Consider the following 23,410-nt stretch of genomic DNA (forward strand, 5'->3'; position numbering starts at 1 on the left):
ATTTGGAATTCCTTATACCGAAATATCAAATAGCTTTCTAGCTCTGGTTTTGGTTTCTTCAAATCCTATTTGTAGACCTTAGGTACTAATGATATTAACTCCACCTTTCCTGACACGAGTCTTAATGAGATCATTCTATCACCAACTTCATTTACTTCTACAAATTTATCCTCAAGTCATGGTTCCATAATAACAAGTAAACTCAACTTTAAAAACAGATTTTGAGTGGTTTCTTTGCGAGGTTGTTTGTAGCAACAAACCCTTTATCTATTTAATAAAAATAATATACGTGAACAGTTTCCTAACATCAGATTTTAGCATCAATGCAACAGGCTATCTTCTCAACCCACATTCATCCATCATACATGGTGTGAGAACCTGTGCTTATACTCTCACATCTAAGCAAGCCACGTAAGAAAAATCTTGCATCAAACAAATAATCTAGTGAGATAGTAACAAAACTCTACCAACAACCAAGTTACTTCAGATACAGGATTTAAACTTGTTAGATTCAACCTTTAATATTTTTAGCACTAACTCATTGTACTTTCACAATTGAGTTTTTGGTCTAATCTTTGTTGAACTTTTACTAGGTTTTCTAATATACAAATATGCTCCCACATTCAGATGAACCCGATGCCAAAAGCTGCATCCGCCAACGTTCATGACAAGGCACCCCATAATGTCTTCTCCAATTTATCGTATATCTCATGCCTCGTAATAGTAATTGGATTACCGATGCACAATTTTAAGTAAAAGCATTTTGTCAGCAGCAGAGCAGATATATCAGTAAACTACAATCGACTTCAAATTTCTGCAAGCTAATTATGCAGCAGATATAGTCCAAGGTGTAGAGCGGGTGCGCATATTAACAACACTAGCATGTACGCTCACGTCAAAATGAGGAGTTATGCGCTTACTGGATATCTTATGCAAGCTAAATTACTTACATAAAACAAAATGCCACCTGCAAAATTAAATGATACAGAAATAAGCCAAAAATTGTCGCATTTGCTACTTATTCAGAAAAGCTAGGGTGTTAGACAAGGTTACAGCCCAGCTCAGAGAGCCTACTGGGGAGAGTATATCAAACAAACAAGATAATTAGAATGTATCAGGGATGATATTTTCTACATATTGGAGGGAAATCAGAATTTATACAGATGGCGCCGAGCATCTGCAAATAGAAGAAGTGCATCAACATTTAGGACAAAAGTAAATGGGAGCATTTAGACATCAGAAAGAGAACTTTGAGCAGAAACATAATGTGCAATTATCAAGTTACTGCAAGAAAAATTACATTCTCACCATCTTGTGAATCACTTGTTCTTAGCTGCAACTGTTCTTTGCACTGTTGAGACGCCATCCACAAATTTTGTTCGGAAGAGAACATTTGCATTGTTAAACATACCCTCTTTCAAGGATACAACAATAAACTGCAGAATCCAAAATAACAGAAATTGAAAAAGGAATATTAGCAAAAGCTTCACAACAGTTGACATTTTCCATCTGACAACTATTTATGCCTTGGAGTTCTCTTCGATCTTTAGCCACTACTTAGTCATGTTATGAACATTAACGACTGTCATACATTTCACTTTTCTACAAAAGCATATGTCAACGACATAATCTGTTCCTCTCCAGACCAAAAGAATTGCTCAAGAGATATTTGTCAAAATTCAATCATAGATAGCTAATGCACCTGAGAATGTGGAAAGTGACTCTTGATCATTCTTCCAATGTTCTGTGTGTGACTTAAATCAAGAGCTGCATCAACCTGCCAAGCAAGCACAGGCGAAAGATGCAAATTACTAACAAAGTTTGTAGGTAAGTATGGATCAGTTAAAAGGTTCAGCAACCATTCCATATGCACCACTTACTATCACCAAAGTTGAGTTTGCAATAGGAAATGCCCAAACACATCATAAAGCAAGAATAGAGCATAAAAACAAATTATTCAATATGTTAAGGTGCTCCTTTATATCTTACAAGATGAAAACTTTTTGACATGACAATTATTCAGTAAGGCTAACTACCAATAGGTCAGTATTGATTATGCATATTTAGAATTTGGTACTACATAAATATGCAACATTTCCTAAAATTTCAAGTGAGTAGGACATGCAGATGGAATTTGAAGGAAACCTCATTATAACGCTGGTTCAAACCTTAAATGGGTCCTCCATCCCACATTTATGTGACACCATTTGACATGGCGCAAAGGAGAGTTGGTAATTAACTTTTTATTTAATAACACTGGTGGAAGAAAATTTTCAGGTTATTCTTTAAATGTTTGACAGAGAAAAAATCAAATTAAATATAAATTTGCCTATAACAACTATGCCTCAATTCCAAACAAGTTGATATCGGCTTTATGAATTCTCGCTGCAAATGTCAGAGAGGATGAATTTAAATAATTGAAATTCAGGAAGCTATACAGAATAATGTAATTAATGGACAGATACCAAGTACTTTGGATGTTCCAGAGGGACTACAAATTTCTAGTTTGATAAACATCAAATATTATCTAAAAATGGAGATCACATGGATGAGAAGACATATCGTAGGAGTCACCTCGTCTATCTTAGCTTCTGCTATATGCTTCTTACAATTAAAAATATATGATAGAGGAAACCAAAAGAACATCACATTGGTGCTTTCAGTCATATTTTTCAAATAGATGTTTCTGTCACAGAATCAAAAGACATTCTCCTACGATTCACAGATAGAAATCCTTTCATTAATTCTAGGTAATAGCCACTGCCATAAAACTACATGATGCATTCTGCCAAAATAGTAACTCGCAGCACACACTTTAGGAATCTGGAGCTCATCACTGACATTACTTGGCATCTTATGAGTAGTGATATGATTAATGATCAAATACTCTTTCTTTATTATGTAAATCTCAGAGCATGTTAGTTTAAGAAATTTTAAGTACCTCATCCAGGATATAGAGTGGGGCTGGCTTGAAAAGAAGCAAAGCCAGAATGAGAGAGAGTGCAAGTAGAGATCTCTGCCCACCACTAAGCTCAGATAATGATTGTTTCCAAACTGCTCCAAATGCAACACGAACCTCCAAGCCATCTAAGAAGGTGCCTCCTTCAGGTGGTTCTAACTTTGCCATTGTGCCAGGTAACAAAGTAGAAAAGATGGATCCAAAATCTCTGAAGAGGTATGAAATATCAAAGTGAGATTTTGTAGAATCTGAAGAGTAGACTCTTGAATCAAAAGTAGAAATATATGTCAAATTAGCAGATCTTATGCCATCACACAATGAACCACTATGCTACCTGTTAACTTTCTCCCAAGTAACTTTAAGTGTTTCCTTCTTCTTCTCATCAAGCTCCTCAATCACCTTTTTGATTTTTGATTTGTCATTCTGCAACAACACAAGATAAGTAAAACAAACAACAGCAGAAAAGTATAGCTACACTGATTATACCAACCTCAATAATGTTCTTCTTTGACATTAAGTCATTGTACTCGTCTTCAGCTTTCTCAAACATCGACATAACTTTCTTATTAACCCTTTTCTCAAGCCTTCAACGGAGAGATAAACTTAGCAGTGTTAGTACTGGGAGGTAATAGAATGTTCTGCAACATTGGATATATATTTGTTAAATAAACTAGAAGGTTCTCACCCTGACTGATCGGCTTGAAGCTTTTCAAAAGTTTCCCTTGCATTACGGGGATCACAAGATCCAAAATCATAATCAGTACCACTTCTTCCAAAAAGTTGCTTCTCAGATGCAATCCAGGGATGTTTCTCGATCAATTTCTCGACCTTCAAGGAGCAATCCTTTTGGTCCATCTCCATGCGCTTCTCCTGTGACCAGGTTAGGACGAAAGAGGTTAGTTTTCCCAATAAGGACATCAAGAAGAAGAACAAGCACACAAGGATAAACGGTCAGCAAACCTCATTTTCCATTCTCTTCTTCTCAAGATTGGTCTCACTAATTTTATTCTGAAGTCGCTGCTGCTCCTTGAGAATGCTTGAGATTTGAGAATCACATTCCTTGATCTTCACACGAGCTGAGTTAAGTTCTGACTGGGCCAAACCATGATCATCTTTCAAAGAAGCAACCTGCAAGAGAAAGTCGAGAAAATTCACAACAGAAGCAGACGGAAAAAAACATATAAATATTAATGTTCTTCATTTTAATTTAGCAACAGAAGTAACTCTTCTGTTATATGTAGGTTGTCTGCAAAAATCACCTTCGCCTTTTGGGAGTCCACTTCAGATGCAAGATCATCAATCTGCTTGTTCAGAGAAACTAACTGACTCTCAAGGGATGCATGTTCCTGTTTGACAGCTTCCATCTCCATTACAAGCCTCTCCCTTTCATTGTCATGCCCCTTGAAGAATAAACAATCATGTTGTTAGGGATGACAGATTCAGAAAATCTTCGTTTGCAGTAGCCAAACTATGTCTGACAGAAGTGTCAACAATATGAAACTGAAGTATATCAGTCCTAGGATATCCTCATCTAGTCAGCTAAATTCCCAAACTGGTAAAATCTGAGACATTGTCCTTGTCTTCTGCTATTCAGATGAAAATCTTGCAATATTGTAGAAAATAAATAACTATTGGATAATTAAAAGGCCTTCAAAACTAATGGCTTTGAAAACAAAGAGACGTCTAGGAGGAGACATTCAGGAAATACCTCTGGGTTCCATGAATGATATATATTGTCCCACAGCACTATTCCATCTCAGTATGACATTTCAAAATGTTCAGATATGCATTGCTGTTCATTATTTTATTCACTTTTATATTAGTTTCACTAAGAAGCTGATGAATGGAGCAACATGAATAATAGGATTCATATGGGATTGAGGCACAGTTACGTTGTAAGAAGCTGGCGAGTGCTCAAGTGCTACAAGAACTTTGAATTCTACAAGTGATACCAAGCTTAGAATGAAAACCATAAGACCTATCAATCATCATAAACTAGCAACAAACTGACAAACCAAAGATTGTGATGCTGAGAAGTTACTTGATTTTGAGGATAATAACTTTTCAATCAATAGGTTTCTTGTCCTTTTCCTTATCAGTTATATTTTTCATGTAATATAAGTCTAACAAGAGGATAAGGAAAACCAAGAACTGACAAAATTGTTTAATATGGACATTCAAGACATCAATCATTCTAGAAATTTGCTCCTAGTGCTTATAACTTTTACAAGTGTTGGAAACATTAAAAACCTACCTTTAGGTCCTTCAGTGCAGACTGCATCTGATTTTTTATAGTCTTAACCTTTTTTTCTAGATCTTTCAGTCTGCTCGCCCTATTACCAGCATGATCATGAATTGACTTTTCAAGACATGACACTTTGGCCAGACAGCTTTCGTAGACAAGTCTTTTCTCCTCAACAGCTGATTTTGCTTCTCCAAGCTCCTGTTCTAACCTTTTTACTAGTTCACCAAGCTACATGACAAAATAACAAATGCAAGAGATGTTACAAGCATTAATACGCTTATATTTGAAGAAGAAATAAAGGCCATACAGGAAATAACAAACTACAAAGGAAACTGAAATACCGCTCTCTATCTTTTAAAAAAATGTTACTGAATAGAATAAGGTGAACAACCTTGTGATGCTCGTTTTGCTCAGCCCTGCTCTGGGACAATGAAAGATCATATGATGCAAGTTCCAGCTGAGCCTTAAGGTCTTTGAATTTTCTTTGAAGCGGAAGGAGCTGATTAATCTGAATGCCAGAAACAAGAAAAGTTAAGTCCTCAAATGAAACCAAAAATAGACCCCGACTAATCCCACATAAGAGGGGGAACTAAGGGTCAGATAATGGAGCTCAAGCTTGTCTCCAGAATTCCATTCTACACTGCCAGACTGATCTTCAAAAAGAACTGTATAACTGAAACCTACTTTGGCACATACTATCCAGCTAGTTCTGTATTAAGGGGATTGAAGCAATAGCTAATAGAAAAGATGGTCATTGACTAATACTGAAGCAAGATTATCCCAAGAGAATCTTAATAAACCTTAGAAATTTCTCTTATTTGACAATGATTAAACCTTAGAATTTGCAATCTATCCATGCATCAAGATTCAACCCTAGCACATCTTATGGTTTCATGCGAAAAGCAAATGCATGTTACAAATGTTGACGAAAATTGCTAAGTGTTTCACATAGATCGAGGAATGGGATAAGGTCCATTTTCTTAACTTGATGTCAAAGCCAGGCCCATCCCTATCCTTTCTTGGTTTACCCGATATTGGGTGTTGTCCATGCTCAACAAGCCCAGGGCATGGGGTGGGTATTAAGTGGCCCACATTGGTTAATGAATGGATTGTCATCTCCTTATATGGTTATAGGCAATCCTCACCTTATGAACTAGCTCTTGGGCTTGAGTATGCCCAAGGTCCATTTTATTAAAACAATCTAATGACTACACCAACAGCATGACCTTGAAATTCACCTATATTGTGACTTCTCCCTTCCCCCAACCCAAAAGTATAAATGACTATTTTCAGGTGTGTACATGATTTGGAAGAATATGATCCACCAACCTTGGCATCGATTTCAGAGAGACATTTTTGATGAAACAAAAGTTTTGATTCTGCCTCTGCCAAAGCATGAAGTTGTCTCAATAAATCACCACCACCCCTGTAAAAAGTTGATATTACTTTAAAATTTCACATGTCATCATAAAAGTAATAAGGTCCTCAAAACACTAGAGATATTTGAAAAGTTATTCCATAAAATGAATCACAATTGACCATATGAAGCAGCAGATGATTGCTTACCTCCGACTACCACCAGTTAAAAGTCCACTAGGCTGAAAAATATCACCTTCAAGTGTCACACTGGGTATTCCAACTTCCCGACTAAAAGCAACCTACAATTCATTTTATAAAATACAGATCAGATAGCAGGAAGTACCAACATGAAGGTGGACAAAAACAAGTTCTACTTCCTTATTCCCATCACTGACACATTCATCTTGCCAACGATATTATGTTGTTGTTAATAGAGAATCAATGGGCATTGGCACTGTGTCTGCAGTAAGACGCTGACTTAACGAGAAGAAGCGCCAAACTTGTGTAGCACCAAGCTTCAGGACTAACATGCACCTCAAGTGGGCCTTTAACAACATTAATGGTAAGCAGCAACTCTCTATTACTAACAAGTAAATTTACTACACAAGATATAGAGTTTCCTACGGTATTCTGGAGAATATTAGGAAGTATTCTCTATATTTTCCTGCTTAAATTCAATAAATCAAGACATATATAATATTACCAATTCCCTTTAACTTTTAACAGGCACAAAGCATCAGTAGTCTTTCTTTAGTTGAAGATAATTATTGTCAGCAGACTTATATATACTTGTTATTCAGATTAAAAAACAAGAAGGACAATTAGAAATACATATAACATAAAATCACCAATGTACCAATAACTACATTTGACACCTTACCTCTCGTGCTGCATCAATAGTTTTGCAAACAAACGTTGAACCAAATACGTACTCCATTGCACTCTGTCATTGACATAGCACTGAAAATTAGGCATGAAACAGATGAATCCAAAATTTTCCAAGTCAGAAACCAAAGAAGCCAAATCAATAATGAGATATCAAAAACATGGTATCAGACTCAGAAGTTTGTTTTATAAATCTGCAAACATCAGAAACAAAGAGTTACTGGCAAAGGCATAGGCATACTTTGAGTTCTTCATCATATCCAATTAGAGAAATTGCCACTTCAGCATTGCCCTTTCCAACCTGTAAAATAAACACTTGCGTTCTAATAAAACCACCAATTGATGGTCACTTCGTATCATGGAAATTGCAGTGACTGACCAGTCTAGTAGCAGCATTTTGATATCTTGGTTGAACGGGATGAGTTTGAATTTTGTTTAAGGGTATAATGGTCACTCTCTTCCTAAGACCACCTTTCTGTAGAAGTTGCTTTCCTGTATCTTCTGTGTCTACCACAATATTAAACAGCTTCCCACCAGCAGCTACCTGCAGTAGATAAAATAGTATAATGCCACAACCCAACATACTACTCAGCTCAGTAAACCCTTATAGGATTAGACTATCAGAGAACTAAACAAAATATCAGAATACATGCACAAACCTCTAGAGCAGTCATTGCAGAACTATCCTTCACTTTAATGAGTTTTGCAACTACGCCTTTCACCTTTGACCTATTAAAATTCTTCACTGGGTCACTATATGTGAAGTCAATATTGGCCAGACGAGAGGAAAGAACACGTATTTCATCTTTTAACTTTTGTATAGCCTCTACTTCAACGGCACGATCCTGATTTAAGATACAGCATCAATCAACAACAAGAAAAACATAACCGATTTAAAAATACTGATTTTTGTATGAATATTTTAGATTTTAGTGGGCATCATCGAGAGAAGTACACTTTGAAATGAATCCATCTGCTCCTCTTTGTATGAAAGAGATTCCAAAGCTTTCTGCAGTTTTTCCACTTGTTTCCTTCCATTGTTAAGCTCCTTTTCCACTGCAGCAGCTTCTTCTCGCTTTGATAATAGCTGAGTTTTCTTCCCTTTTAGCTCTTTCTCACAATGGTTTATTTTTGTTTGCAACTGTTTCAATTCCGTTTCAGCATTTCCAACTTCTACTTTGGCATCAGCTAGTTGTTCTTCGAGGCATTTCTCCTCATTCCCGCTACTCTTACCAGCCAGCACACCCTACAAGGGAATGGAGATCATCTGATTGAGATATGATAGGATTTGATATGTATTGTGCAGCGATCCCCATAAAAGTATGGTATGCTCACCTGGTACTCCTTTTCATGCTCTTCTAGACTCATAGAAAGCTCCTCAGCTCTTTTCTTTAGGTCTGATGCTCCTTCTTCAGCCTTTCTTACAGCAGCAACTTTTTCTTCTGCTGATTGCTTCAATTCCTCAAGATTTTTTTCAACCTGCAACATCAGTGCATGATTTTTTAATCCAAGAGACATAACAGCAACACAGCTTAAGAAACTGACAAGTATCAGAAACATACAGTGAAATTTCTGGGAGGAAAGAAATAGAAAATAGAAAAAGATAAGACTGGAAAATATGAAGCTCTGACCTTTACACAATTCTTTTTCTCTGTCTTTAGAATGTCCTCTTGATTTTTCAGGACAGATGTTTCCTTCACCAGATCACATGAAAGAGCATCAACCTTTTCAGTTAAAAGCTTTATCTCCCCACCCATGTTTGCCTCTTTCTCAGCTTGCAATTCTGATGCTCTCTTTTCCATTTCCTGTATCTCTTCGTTCATCTTTCCCACATTATCATCAATTTCGGTAATCTTAGACTTCATACCTTCTAAACCCTGTACGGCATCAGCCATAATTTTTTCAGCTTCAACATACTCATAGGCAATGCAAAAGCGTTTAAGTCTGTCCAATTCTGCATTCCCATTCGCCCATTGCATATACTGCATCCTCTCTTTCCTCAGTTTCTCCAAAGCAGGAAGAATTTCCTGGTCTAAGAGCTTGTCAATCTCATCAACTTTACTTTGTTTCTTTTCAAGAGTTTTCAGGGCAGCTTCTTTCTTTGTCTCATACATTCTTGTACCAGCAGCTTCTTCAAGCATAGACAAGATTTCAGGGGGTTTCATGTTCAAGACTTTGGTGATGCGCCCTTGCATAATAAGAAAGTGTGGATTGTTTACATTTAGCTGCACGGAGTGAAAAAGATTCTGAACTCGACTTGGTTGAGCAAGGTGCCCGTTGATCAAATATTTGTTCCTTCCACCAACCACAATCTGCACGTATACGATCAATTATTAATTTACACTATGTTAACAAATAAAAGCAGATACTTTTAGAAAAGGATATGCAGAATAAGAATTTCAGTCTCTGACTGCCTTGCTTATGACAATACCAGGTTGGATCTTGATATCCTCTATTTAATATAGAAATACTACCTACTGACAAATATGATATACAATAGTAAAACTAATTATAGGATTCTTCACCCATAGTCATAGTTAAGCCTGATAAGAAAGAGCAAAGCGAAGGAAAGGCAGATGGTTCATATTACAATGTGAACAATAGAAGCCCTAAAAATGTCCTGTAAACAACCCCATAAATGAGTCATGTAATCGAGTTGGTTACCTTTAAATTATTTGACAATTCACTAAACAAGAGCAAATAATAAAAGCAGTGGCATTCATTCTTCCCACAATCAAGATACACAATTTTTGGTTTGCACCAATTAAAAACAAACATATTATTTATGCTTGTTGTGTCCATGAAACTCTTTCGCGAATAGCGGGAGCTTAGTGTACCGGGCCGCCCTTTTATGTCCATGGAACTCTTTCAATCACAATTATCCAAGTTCAACTTCAAAATGAAGATTTTCACAAGTAAGAACCCATTAGCCAACTATAGGCATACAGCGGCAGAGCTAGCATTTCAACTTATAGGTTCAGCAGGACCTAGTAGCTTTGGCAAAGACCCTGTATTTGTGTAAAAAAATTTACTTAAAATGTATAAATAATTGATCCGGACCCAGTGAGTTGCCTTTTCTAGAATCTAAAACCCATAACCTTAAAATACTAGCTCCGCCTCTGTACGCATTTGCTTTCCAAACACAGTAAAAGAAAATGGAATTTACCTGACGGGTAACAGTGATTTCGGTACAATCTTCGTATCCCAAAGGACTTCGACTACGGTCTGAATTATCAAACACAACGGACACCGTAGCCTTAGTGATGCCAGCTTGGCCTTGCTTATACACTAACTCCTGTAGATTAGAAGCCCTAACCTGCTGCAAATTCGTAATCCCTAAAACAAAGCAAATTGAGTCCAAAATGTTGGATTTCCCAGACCCGTTCAACCCCGTTATAGCATTGAAAAACGGGTCGAAACCCGAGACGACTGTTCTTGTTGCGTATGACTTGAATCCCTCCAAGCAAATTTCTTTAATATACATAGTGACTACCGAGAGCGAGAAGTTCCCAGAGAGGGTCGATATCAAAACCCTAGAAAATGGAAGTGGCACAGGGCTTTGGAGATCAAAACCCTACTGAAAGAAAATTCGATGAAGATGAAATTTTGCTTTGGAGATGTGGAGTGATGAATTTAGTTCATTTTGGGAAAGCTTGTTGGACTTGGTGAAATTTAGGCGGGAAAACGGATTCTTTTCGACACCTTTTCTATTTTTGAAATTAAGGGGTTCCTGTGTTTTAATTTCAAAATTTATTTTTTAGTTTTATATGTACGTTAATATTTTATTCTAGTACCTCTATAATTCTTTTTTTTTTTTTTTGGATAGGGGTCAACTGATTTTGGTTATGGGGATTGACTTTTTCTTTGCAGAGAAAATATGGTTATCAGTCTCCTATCTTGGTTAATTCTTATCTCAAACTAACTTTTGAGGTTATTAGGTTTAAGTTCATTTTCTTTAACATAAATAAATTATATCAACGAACTATAGTGCCTTTTGGTTACACTATTTGGTATTGCTCAAACCTTTCCCCCGACATTCTTCATTATATTCGAGACTGTATGCATTTACTTGAGAAAGTGCCGAACATGAAAGATACAATTTTGTAATTTCATTTACAATAGTTCCTATAACCCTATATCAGAGGATTTAATTATCTTTTTCTCTAAACCTATGTTATTCTTTATATGAAAAATATTATTGAAATTGCTTAAAAATCATCTATTTCTTTGGAGCCTATGATCTTGGTAGTAATTGTACACCTAAAAGGAAGATATTCTTTTCTTTTCTTTTTTTTTTCTTTTTCTTTTGGCAATGTTTTTCTGATTTTGGATTGTCTCTGATGCAAGTGCAAGAATGCAGAAGAAATTGAATAAGGCATAATGGAATAAGGCAACTGGCATTGAGTTAGTTATAGGTGTTAGCGAGTTAGTTACAAGTTAGTTAGAAATTAGTTAAAACAGTTAGTTGGAAAATGCACTGTAGAGTGAATGGTAGTAGCTCATTACTTTCAATAATTATGATATAAATACATTACTACGTTGTAAATTGGAGGAAATCGTGAAGAAAGATCACTCTATTCTCTCTTCTTACATCTTCTCTCAGCTAATTCTCTCGGTAATCCACTAAGCTAGCTATTATCGTCTTCAAGCTTGGCTCCTAGATTAACAATTTTCATCGCGACTTTGACTAATTGCATCAATTGGTATCAGAATGATCGATTCTCGGTGTAAGCACGTGATTTTTGACCCTCCCTGGGAATTTTTACGTTCTTAAGCTTAAATATCTAATTTAGGACTAGTATAGCAATTTTAACTATTTTTACTTTATTTCGTTGCAAAAAAAGAAAATCACAAAAAATATATATATAATTTTAGTTTATGTATTTCTCATAAACTTGAAAAATACAAAAATTGCACTTTATTTTTATACCTTATATAATTTCGAAAAATACAAAAATAATAATTCTATTAAAGTTTTATAGGCATTTTTAACTTTGAAAAAATACAAAAATATTACCTCATATTTTATCTTAATATTTAAAAACGAAAATTACAAAAAATAGTTTTATTAATATTTTGTAGCTATTTTTAAACCTTGAAAAATATTTAAAAGATATAGTTTTGTTTAAATACTAGTCTTATTTTTGGTAGTTATTTTGCTTACATAGGACTAGTTAAGCAACGTGTTCCTATTTCTCGGGTCCGGGCAAAAGAATAATATTCGGGTTTAAACTACCCGGTTTTAGGTCTAATTTTCGGACCTAGCCCATAATAAACAGTGTTCAGGACACGTGGGGAACCCCACCACGCGTGGGGGACATATGCCTCGAACCCCACCACGCGTGGGGCTCATTTTCATGGGCATTGTATTATAAAAACGGACAAAAAGAACCAGGGGAAAAATTGAAAAGAAAAAAAAACGAACGGGAGGACGTTGAATTTTTTTGCAGGATACTGTTTATCTTTCTTCTTCTTTGAGAAGAAGAAGGAGAAAGCCCAAAAGCAGGTCTGAAAAAACTCACGACGACCGGACCCCCCAGCACCGGCAACCTCCTCCTCCTGTCCAAACAACCACCCTCCGACACCGTCCAAACAGCCCCCTCCGTCACCTTCACCAACGCCGAGAATACCACCACTAACGAACCCTACTGAAAAACCAACGAAACCAAACCAAGCCCGACCCCAAAACCTGCAGGCACACCACCGCGACCGGCCTTCGACCACCGTGAAGCCACCCTTTAACCCAACTCCTCCAACGCCACCTCCATCAGCTTCGCAAACCCTACAAAAAAAAAACCACCGGAAACCCTCACTGTCCAAACCAACCGGTCCTACACCCTAAAACCAGCGTCCTCGTCGACCACCTGCCCCGACGCCATAACCCCCAACCTTCGACGTAAAACCAGTCGAAACCATCGTCGTCAACCTCCAGAACCAGTCCGCCATTTTAGTTCAACGTCGTCAACCTCCAAGCAGTCATAGCTGCGTTTCCGAGCAACGGTGGGTTGCTTCGATCCTGTTTGGCCGAGTTTTCTGTTTTCCGTAGAGGTCGACTTTGGTTCGTCGAGGTCCGGTACGTCGAGGTGCTGTCCGAGGTTCCGTCGGAATCGTGTTTGTCGTTCTGAGTTTGTCGAGGTGCAAAGGTTAGTAAACCTCGATGTATTAGATAAATAAACTTTACGTTGAATGTTTGAAGTTGCAATATATCAATTGATATGATAATTTTCTGCTTATTTTTCACCGTATGCATTTTAGTTCATTTTTGTGTTATGTTATTAGTGTTTACTTGATGTCATTTGATTTAGTTGTATTAGTAGTCCCAATATTAGTATTGTTATTATTTACGTTCAATATGTTATGTTATTATTGTCTTAGTTTATTTGGACAAAATTAGTATTAGTACCTGTTGTTGCTACGCCCGAAACACTCATTCGCTTAACTTCTTTTATCAAATCTTGACAAGTTATGAGATTGTAGTTGTGAAAAAGCCGTAAGGTTTAGCATTGTTAAAGGCGTAAAAATGACATCCTTTTAAAAATATATATAAAAAATAAAAATAATAAAAAAATAATAAAAAAAAAACGGGACAAGCTTCGCCAAAAATAAAAAATGTATAGATTGTGGAGCCCTCGCAAAATATATGTATTAAATACTTAGATTCCGGGACGGGCCGTTTAGTAAATTTCACGGCCCTACCCCAAAATAATAATGCGCTAGTTGCTTTAGGCGCGCCTTTAATAATGTTATCTCCCTAAACTCGGGTGCACATTTATGTGACCCAAATCCAAATCTCAACGGAGTCGAAATATGTCTTTAGTCACGGGCGCATTGATTGTGGCGTGGCCCGAGATGCATTTTCATGACGTTGTAAATTCCTTTTAATAATAAATGAGACGAGCCTCGACAAACAAAAATGTAGAAGCTGCGGGGCCCTCTAAATGCATATATATTAAAAATACTTAGAATTCGGGACATGCCGTTTAGCAAATTTTACGGCCTTCCCCAAAACAACCATACGTTAGTTGCTTTAGGCGCGTCTTAAATAATTTATTTTTCTTAATTCGGGTGCACATTTATGTGACCCAATCCAAATCTCAACCGAGTCGAGATATGTCAATAACCACGGGTGCATTGATGTAACGTGGTTCGAGACATGTTTTCACGACGTTGCAAGTCCTATAAAAATAACAGTGAATGATAAAAGCGGTTAAAAGATAAAATTGGCACATAAGTTCACGTTTGTATAAAATCAGATAATCAAGCCAAATATAACAGTTGAGCGACCGTGCTAGAACCACGGAACTCGGGAATGCCTAACACCTTCTCCCGGGTTAACAGAATTCCTTATCCGGATTTCTGGTACGCAGACTGTAATATAGAGTCATTCTTTTCCTTGATTCGGGATTAAAATTGGTGACTTGGGACACCCTAAATCTCCCAAGTGGCGACTCTGAAATAATTAAACCAATCCCGTTTCGATTGTCCTTTAATTGGAAAAAACTCCCCTGCGCCCCCGGGTGCGGAAAAAGGAGGTGTGACAGCTCTGGCGACTCTGCTGGGGATTATACCCAGAACCACTGGTTCAGGGTCAAGAATTCGAGCTTGAAATAATTGTTATTATTTGGCTTTATTTATTATTTGATTTTTTACGTGTTTGAGCCTAATGTGCTAAATGCTGCTTTTACTGCTTTGATATTATTTGGACTGTATATATAAATTGTGCCGAAACCCCTCTCTTCTTTCTCTTGAGGAGTGCACGCTGGTCGTGGCTTCTTTCTGTTAGTGTCATATACCAAAATAGAACGAGGATTCGGTGGAGTTGCAAAATTGGATGGCCTTTTGGTTACCGGTACACAGCTCCCATCCTTGGCTCGAATTGTCCGCTCGGGTAAGTCAGGTCTAGAACAAATACCCAGGTTATCAACTTAGAATAACTCAGCTTCATGCCGGATCCCTAGTAGGAACGTTTATTTGCATCATGTGCATTTGACTTAGGGGACTCAACACAGGGGTTGGGTCCGTCTAGGACAAGCAACCTGAAAATAATAGACCATCTTTTGGCATCCTAAGTGCTACATGTTGTATTTATTCAAGGGTGAATGGGTCGTTTGGCGGACCAATAATAGTTGCGGACAAATAACACACCTTGTTAGGTTGATCACATTTAAATAAGAAGGCCGCACGTTTTTCCAGCATGATGTTATTTTAATCAAAGCATGGGGAACATTTGTGGAATCCAAGAATTCTTGGAATTCCCTATGTCCCCCACGCTTGCTTTTTGGGAAAGCACATGGGGAACATTTGTGGAATCCAAGAAGCCTTGGAAATCCACTATGTCTCCCACGCTTCATTTTGGGAAAAGCACATGGGGAACATTTGCGGAACCCAAGAAATCTTGAAATTCCCTATGTCCCCCATGCCACATTTTTGAAAATATAATAAATATAAAAAATAAAATATATATGTATATATGTATATATAAAAAAAACGTTGAAAAATTCAAAAAAAAAACAAGATTTTGTATGTTTTCATCATCATCCACAAGTTAGAAATAGTGGAAAAGAGGAAAAAATAACAGTTTATAAATGTGAAAAAACAAATGTCCAAGTAGTGTCGGAACTCTGCCGAATTTTTGAGAAAATAAGGAAAATATATGTCTTATTAGTTAGTTTTATTAACAACAAAGGAAAAGTAGAAAAAATCATCATTGTTTGGTTTTGTTTTTCAAAAAAAAAATAGTTTGTCTTGCCATAAAAAAAAAAGTAAAAAAGGGTCTTGTTTTAAAAAAAAAATATGTTTATTTACTTGTTTATGAAAATGCTCAAATTACAATAATCCAAAAATACTTTCCATTATTGATTTCTTTAGAAATTCTTTCTAATTGTTTTAAAAAAAAACATGTATATATAATATAAAAAAAATCCGAAAATATTTTGATTCTTTTTCAAAATTGAAAAGAAAATTCAAAATCCAAAAAAAAAACATTTTTGAGAAGCATTCCTTTTATTAAAAGAAAAATTCCGAAAAATATTTTTCTTCTTCTTCTTTAGAATAAAGAAAAAAAAAGAGCAAATGAAAATTCAAAAAATATCTTAGAAGTCTTTCTTTTAAAAGAAAATCAATCAAAAAAAATACTTCCTTGCTTCTTTTATTTGCCTTCCTTCGCAAATTCAAAAAAAAGTTAGTTCATCTACTTATTCTTATTTGCCTACTTATTCTCATTCGTCCGAACTACGCGGGTTTGATTCTCACCGGATGTGAGATACGTAGGCAGCCCTCATCGGGTCCAACCCCACCTTCTCAAAAAGAAGGAATGTTTTATGTTTTTCGTTAATTCGTTTGTTTGTTATAAATGAAAAAATAATAGAATAATAGTCTATTTGTTTGTTGTGAAAATAATAATAATAAAAAAAATATAAAAAATATAGAAAATGGAAAAGGGTCCTCTCAAAAATAGTTTATTCGCCCGAACTACGCGGGTTTGATTCTCACCGGATGTGAGATACGTAGGCAACCCTCATCGGGTCCAACCCCACCTTTTGCTAAAAAAGCCAAAAACAAATAATAATAATAATAAATAAATAAAAAAACATGTCAAGTTTTTATTCATCAATAAGTCGGGTGATGTCCAACTTCCCCAAAAAACAAATAAATAAAATATATATGTCAAATTTCATAAAGAAGTCGGGTGACGCTGTTTTATCAAGACATAGCCGAATGTTCCCGAAAGGGACGCCGGAAGGCTGGCTTTGCATAAACAGCCACTTTTGGGTCATTTTTAAGACTTGGTCCAGTTGACCCCCACAGCCTAAAAATCTTCGTCCCCGAGACGTTGAAAGGCCGTGTTTGCAATATTGACTTTTCTAATTTGAAAAACGATGAAAAAAGAGTTATAAATAAGTCAGGTGATGCTGTTTTGTCATAAATAGCCGAATGTTCCCGAAAGGGACGCCGGAAGGCTGACTTGGCATAAACAGCCACCTTTGGGTCATTTTTGAGATATGGACCCGCACAGCCTTAAAAGGCTTCGTCCCCGAGACGTCGAAAGGCCGTGTTTGCAACACAAGGTTTTTATCGTAATTTGAAAAAAAAAGAGTAAACGGTCAGGTGAATGCCGTTTGGAGTTAGGTGAATACCGTTCGGATTTTTGGTCAAAATAAGCCGACCCAGCTTCGGCCGCGTCTTAAACCGTTCTTGCCGAAATAGCCTTAGAGTATCTTTCAGTTGTCGAAAGGTTATTTTCGTAAAAGAACGGACAAGTTTGTAAAAGTGTCATAAAATAATCCTCCCCGGCCTCAAAATTCATGTGAAATTTGGAAGGGGCCACATTTGCAAAAAATAACCATTTGGTTGCATTTGTCGAACAGAGAAAGGGAGCTGGAATTTTGTTTTTGAGTCTACCAATCTTTTGATTAGAACATGCGGTTTGTTTGACTTTCAAGTTTGCGGGTCATCTTTAAATCCTTGAAACCCAGTTTGTTCTAATATGAAAATTGAAAAATATTTACTGTTGTTTATCTTTTATTGTCCGAACTACGCAAGGTCTGATTCACGCAGGGACGTGATACGTAGGCAATCTCCATAAGATTCGACCACCACTAAAATAAAAAATAAAAAAATATAATAATAAATAAATAAAAGAGAGTGTGGAAGATTTTCAGGGGGCACAATTGTCTAACTGCTTAGGTACATTGTATCTCTGATATATGATTGTCTGTCCAATGCCCTAACACTAACGTGATGGCTTCCCTTTGATGTGTCCATATATAGAAAGTGGTTGGTTGTGGTAACTCCTCCCTGCAAAGCAAAATCAAAGGACAATGGCTCAGAACCGCAGAACCGAGTGGGTCGGTACTGATGACCGACAACAATTGATCGAACGGAACAGCGGGTTGGTAGAAGAAGTGAGAATGCTGAGACAGCATGTGGCAGACATGTATCAGGCATGGATAACGGGAAAAGCACCACCCCCTCCACCGCCAAGTCTCTTGAGCTCGGTCATTTCCCAAGCACCCAACACCATAATGGAAGATCCCCCATACTCTCCATCCCAACCCACTTATGGCAGCTTTCCCAGCTACCCGAGTAGCTCCATCACTCCTCAATGCTTCTCCGCTCCCCAACACCACTTCTTTCCCCGCCATACTTCACTTTCCAGGCACCCGGCTCCACAAAACGCCTACCCACCTACACAAGCCTACCAAAAGCCACCTGGATCAGGTTTCCGGCCCTGTCAACATGCAAGAATGAAGAGGTTGCTGAAACGAGGAAAGGCTCTCACCCCCATCGGGGTATCTTATGCCAGTCTGTTTGAAAGGCTAAGGCATGCTGGTTCGATTGAGCCACTCCCCGCATGTACTATAAATCCGCTTGCAAGGAGCTTTGATCCGGCAGCACGATGCGCCTACCACTCCAATGTCGTAGGGCACAACATTGAGAGCTGTCATAGCTGGAGAAAGGAAGTAGAGAAAATGATCCGAGAAGGGCAGGTTGCGATTAATAACAGTGACATGGAGCACTCGAACCTCCTCGAGAACTTGTTGACGGAGGGTGATGATGTTGAAGCGGGTAATAGTCTTGGCAGTATTGATGCAAAGCTCAGTGTCTAAGATGCCAGGTTTTGATAAAGTGGGAGGACGCTTCGTTCCTTGGTCAGCAAGAGAGAAGCTTGTGGTGGCTTATTTTGTTGTCATTTCTGTTGTCCGGATTATTAAGGTTGTAATTTGGATTTTGTCCTGTGTCAAACCTTCTTATCTTTCCATTTTGTCATAGCAATTTGTTTAAATTTTGTCCAGTTTGTGTTAGGATTTTATTCTGGTTGTTTTGTTTTTTATTCAAACCATTTCGCCGGTAGTCTAATGCAAAATCCGGTCTTTGATTATTCCCAGTCATCTTTTTGTTTAGTCGTGTTATCATTTCGCTCAATGCCGATTCTAGGGACATGACATGCGCACACACTTTGGGCCTAGTCTTTAAAGTTAATCATAAAACCCTGGAAAGGCGACCAAACCATTTAAAGAAAATAAGGACGGTTTGAGATTATTCAGAGCTCGAGTCATGTGGAACTGGGGCAAGTAAAATATGAAGAAAAACCGTTAAAACCAAGATTCGCCAAATTGGCATGAAGGGTGTTCATGATAATGAGAGTATCGCCCAGCGGTGTTTAGAAGTGACAAGTGAACAAACAGATGTTGAATATAATTGTCAAGTCCAGCACCATCGGAAGAGACTATAAATCTATTGTTTAATTGTGTTGTTTGCACTTGGCATGTTTTGAAGACTGGAATGACGAAGGCATTTTGTTCTGCTACCCAAACACTTTATCCTTCGTTACCCTTTTGAGCCTTATTTATTTTCTTTCATACCCCTCGTTCGGAATTAGTAGCAACAAATAAAATACGCGAGCATGGCAGGTAAGAGAAAAGAAAGAAAAGAAAACAACAAAATGGAAAAAGAAGAATAAAAGAAAAAGAGAGAAAGAAAAAAAACGACAAAAGAAAATGAGAAAAGAAAAAGAGAAAAGAAAAAGGATAACAAAAAGCAAAAAAAAAAAGGGGGAAAGTCAAATGAAAAAGAGGAATTGGGAACTACGTTTGACCTGGTTCCTCAAAGAGGATACGTAGGCGCTTCACGGCTCGGTCATAGTTTTGAAAAATGAAAAAAAAAATTAAATATCCCCAAGCAAGAAACTGGGGCAAAGATTGCGTTGGTGGTAAATAAATCTGATTCCGAAGGTTGTAATTAATAACCCAAAATTAATGTATTCTTTGAGCCTTTTATACCCTTTCTTTCTAGCCTATCCAAAACCCACATTACGGTCCAAAGAAAGACCTTCTGATCAGTTTTCAAAAATGCCAAGTCAGACAAATGAAGAGTCTTACCGGCGAACATAACATTCTGTTCCACAACAGAAAGGACTCTAATCTCCAGCGGAAAGAGTCATACCGGTGACACTCCAAATCTCCAGCTGGAAAGTGATACAAATGAGAGAGTCTTATCGGTGAAAACTTTCACAGGCACCATAAGGCGATGAAAGCTGAGAGAAGAACCAAAAATGAGAGAGACTTGCTAGTGAAAACCCTTTTGGGCACTGCAAGTCGAATAAGATTAAGAATCAGATGGGGAATCAGCAATTGAGGATCTCGAAAGATGATTGACGGTAAAGGATAGGCCCCATATGCATGTCATGGCCATTAGAGTCGGTATCTGCATTTGATAGGGTTTTATTTATAGTTTCTTTTGTAAGAGAGTCATCGTTTTCCTTTGTCTTTTATTCTGTTCCCTGTTATCTTTTTCCTTTCATAGAAAATCCCCAATAGAGTCTGTCTGGTCAGAACAAGTATGGAATGACTTCAAATATGCCATCAGCTTTTCAAAATGAGATCTGACTAGTACATCCAAGTGGTATAGTCAGCAGGGAACAAACGCGAGGCCAGTGTCAAAAAGATATCCCCAGCAAAAGGGAATTGACAGAAGGATTGACAAGCGTCAAGAGGGATACCGTTGCCTTTATCAAAAGTTATAAACCTCAAGGCCAAGGCCCATGAACAAAGCAAGGAAAGCAGTGAGCATGATTTGGCGAAATCCATACTAGACTAAAAGGTCGGGGAAATGCCAGTTTCCGAGCTATGCCACAAAAGAAGAGGGATATCCCCATCAGAAAGGGATTGTACCCAGCAAATAAAATCGTCCCCAACAAGTTGTGCAACGCAAAGCAAGGAAGGAAAAGAGGAAAAGCCATCCCGTTGGGAGTATCACAACCAACCACCATGTTTTAAACTAACAATTTTGTTTGATTTGAAACAGGTAAAGGAAATGGCATTGATGCCAGAACTGCATGCCACAAGGGATATTATCAAACTGGGGCAGAAAATTTTCCTTCCATTTAGAAAATTTTCTGGAAGTCAGGTACCCCCAGCTGATAACATTTTGCCCAACAGTGTTATCCCTAGCAGGTAAGTAAATAATTCCTCAAAAGTGTTATCCCTAGCAGTTGCGAGGGGTCCAACACAAGGTTGGAAAGTCGGTATCCTCAGCGGTTCCTTTCAGGGAAAGGCAAAACGACTCTCAAGGGAGGTAGTCTTCGAAGGAAGAAGCTATGCGAAAAAGAATAAAATCAAAAAAGAAGAATAAAAAGATAATAATGAAAAAACAAAAAAAGGGTAAAAAGTCATCCCCATCTAAATAATCCCCAACAGTTTCGAGGAAGACAACACAGGTAAGTAAATAATTCAAAAAAAAAAAAAAACCAAGGTTTCATTAATAGGAGACGCACTTCCTAGTTTGAAATCATTAGAGTTCTACCCATAGGAGATGCATTTCCTCCTAAGTTCGTTTTAGTCGCACCAATAGGAGATGCATTTCCTCCTAAGTTTTAGTTTTGCCCATAGGAGATGCATTTCCTCCTAAGATTGTTTTAGTTTCGCCCCATAGGAGATGCATTTCCTCCTAAGATTGTTTTAGTTTCACCCCATAGGAGATGCATTTCCTCCTAGGTTTGTTTTAATTTTACCCATAGGAGATGCATTTCCTCCTAAGTTTAAGTTTCACCCATAGGAGACGCATTTCCTCCTAAGTTTATGTTTTACCCATAGGAGATGCATTTCCTCCTAAGTCTTTCTCCTAAGATAACCAAAAAACAAAAAATGACCTAGTCTGATGAACCTTCTCCTAGGATCAAAATCTTAGTCTGGCGAATTTTTCTCCTAAGATAGAGACCTAGTCTGACGAACCTTCTCCTAGGATCAAAATCTTAGTCTGACGAATTTTTCTCCTAAGATAGAGACCTAGTCTGACGAACCTTCTCCTAGGATCAAAATCTCAGTCTGATGAATCTTTCTCCTGAGATACCAAAAATAAAAGACCTAGTCTGACGAACCTTCTCCTAGGATCAAATCTCAGTCTGATGAATCTTTCTCCTGAGATACCAAAAACAAAAAATGACCTAGTCTGACGAACCTTCTCCTAGGATCAAAATCTTAGTCCGATGAATTTTTCTCCTAAGATAGAGACCTAGTCTGACGAACCTTCTCCTAGGATCAAAATCTCAGTCTGATGAATCTTTCTCCTGAGATACCAAAAACAAAAAATGACCTAGTCTGACGAACCTTCTCCTAGGATCAAAATCTTAGTCTGACGAATTTTTCTCCTAAGATAGAGACCTAGTCTGACGAACCTTCTCCTAGGATCAAAATCTCAGTCTGATGAATCTTTCTCCTGAGATACCAAAAAGAAAAAAAAACCTAGTCTGATGAACCTTCTCCTAGGATCAAAATCTTAGTCCGATGAATTTTTCTCCTAAGATAGAGACCTAGTCTGACGAACCTTCTCCTAGGATCCAAATCTTAGTCTGATGAATCTTTCTCCTAAGATAACCAAAAACAAAAAATCTTAGTCTGATGAATCTTTCTCCTAAGATACACAAAAAAAAAAGAGTTTGAATTTGAAAAAAACAAATACAACAACGATTGAAAAAAAAAAAGAAAAAAGAAAAAAAAAGAAGAGAAAAGAAAAACGTTTGAAAAAAAAAAAAAGAGTCATTTTCCTAAACCCAGGTGTCCACCTGTATAACGAGAGGAATATATTTCAGTTTTACTTTCAAGTGTTGAAATTGGGAGCCCGCCCATAGAACAGAGGAATACATTTCAGTCCTTACATTTCAAGCATTGAAATTAGGCGCCCACCTGTATAACAAGGGAATACATCCTAGTCTAGTGTTTAGTTCACTCTCAGCACTGCATCAGTAGTATCAATGAGTTACAATTTTGCTAATGACTCACAAACTTTCCCAGTGCAAACTGGGTTAGGAAATTTCATTTGTGTTGTTTGTTTTGGTTGTCAGGAGCCTGCCTATAGAGCGGAGGTTGTTGTACGCCGAAGATTGAAGAAGTTAGGGGTCCGCCTGTAGAACAGCGGAACATCGTTCAAAGTCAAGCCGCAACCCATTGGAAGGCAGAAGGCTA

The 23,410-nt window shown here is 37.4% G+C and overlaps 1 protein-coding gene across 4 annotated transcripts; it reads right to left on the minus strand.

Annotated features, from left to right (window-relative positions):
- Positions 1–423: 423 nt before the first annotated feature.
- On the minus strand, positions 424–11,140 carry LOC104222139 (structural maintenance of chromosomes protein 2-1). 4 transcript variants are annotated; one of them, XM_009773331.2, is made up of 21 exons: positions 10,615–11,140; positions 9,080–9,760; positions 8,784–8,927; positions 8,404–8,694; positions 8,108–8,293; positions 7,828–7,992; positions 7,690–7,749; positions 7,444–7,506; positions 6,771–6,862; positions 6,534–6,630; positions 5,596–5,712; positions 5,214–5,432; positions 4,219–4,359; positions 3,920–4,087; positions 3,645–3,829; positions 3,450–3,543; positions 3,294–3,382; positions 2,942–3,167; positions 1,703–1,777; positions 1,309–1,436; positions 424–967 (listed from the first exon to the last, which is right to left on the minus strand). In XM_009773331.2, the coding sequence occupies exons 1-20, from the start codon at positions 10,930–10,932 to the stop codon at positions 1,320–1,322; spliced, it is 3,528 nt and encodes a 1,175-aa protein (XP_009771633.1). In that variant the 5' UTR covers positions 10,933–11,140; the 3' UTR covers positions 424–967; positions 1,309–1,319. The 4 variants fall into 4 exon arrangements, with proteins under 4 accessions (XP_009771633.1, XP_009771636.1, XP_009771632.1 ...); XM_009773334.2 differs by having other exon boundaries at positions 1,301–1,436; XM_009773330.2 differs by lacking the exon at positions 424–967 and adding an exon at positions 992–1,177.
- Positions 11,141–23,410: the final 12,270 nt, after the last annotated feature.

The sequence above is a fragment of the Nicotiana sylvestris genome, chromosome 3, assembly GCF_000393655.2.
Source record: "Nicotiana sylvestris chromosome 3, ASM39365v2, whole genome shotgun sequence".
Lineage (NCBI taxonomy): Eukaryota > Viridiplantae > Streptophyta > Magnoliopsida > Solanales > Solanaceae > Nicotiana > Nicotiana sylvestris.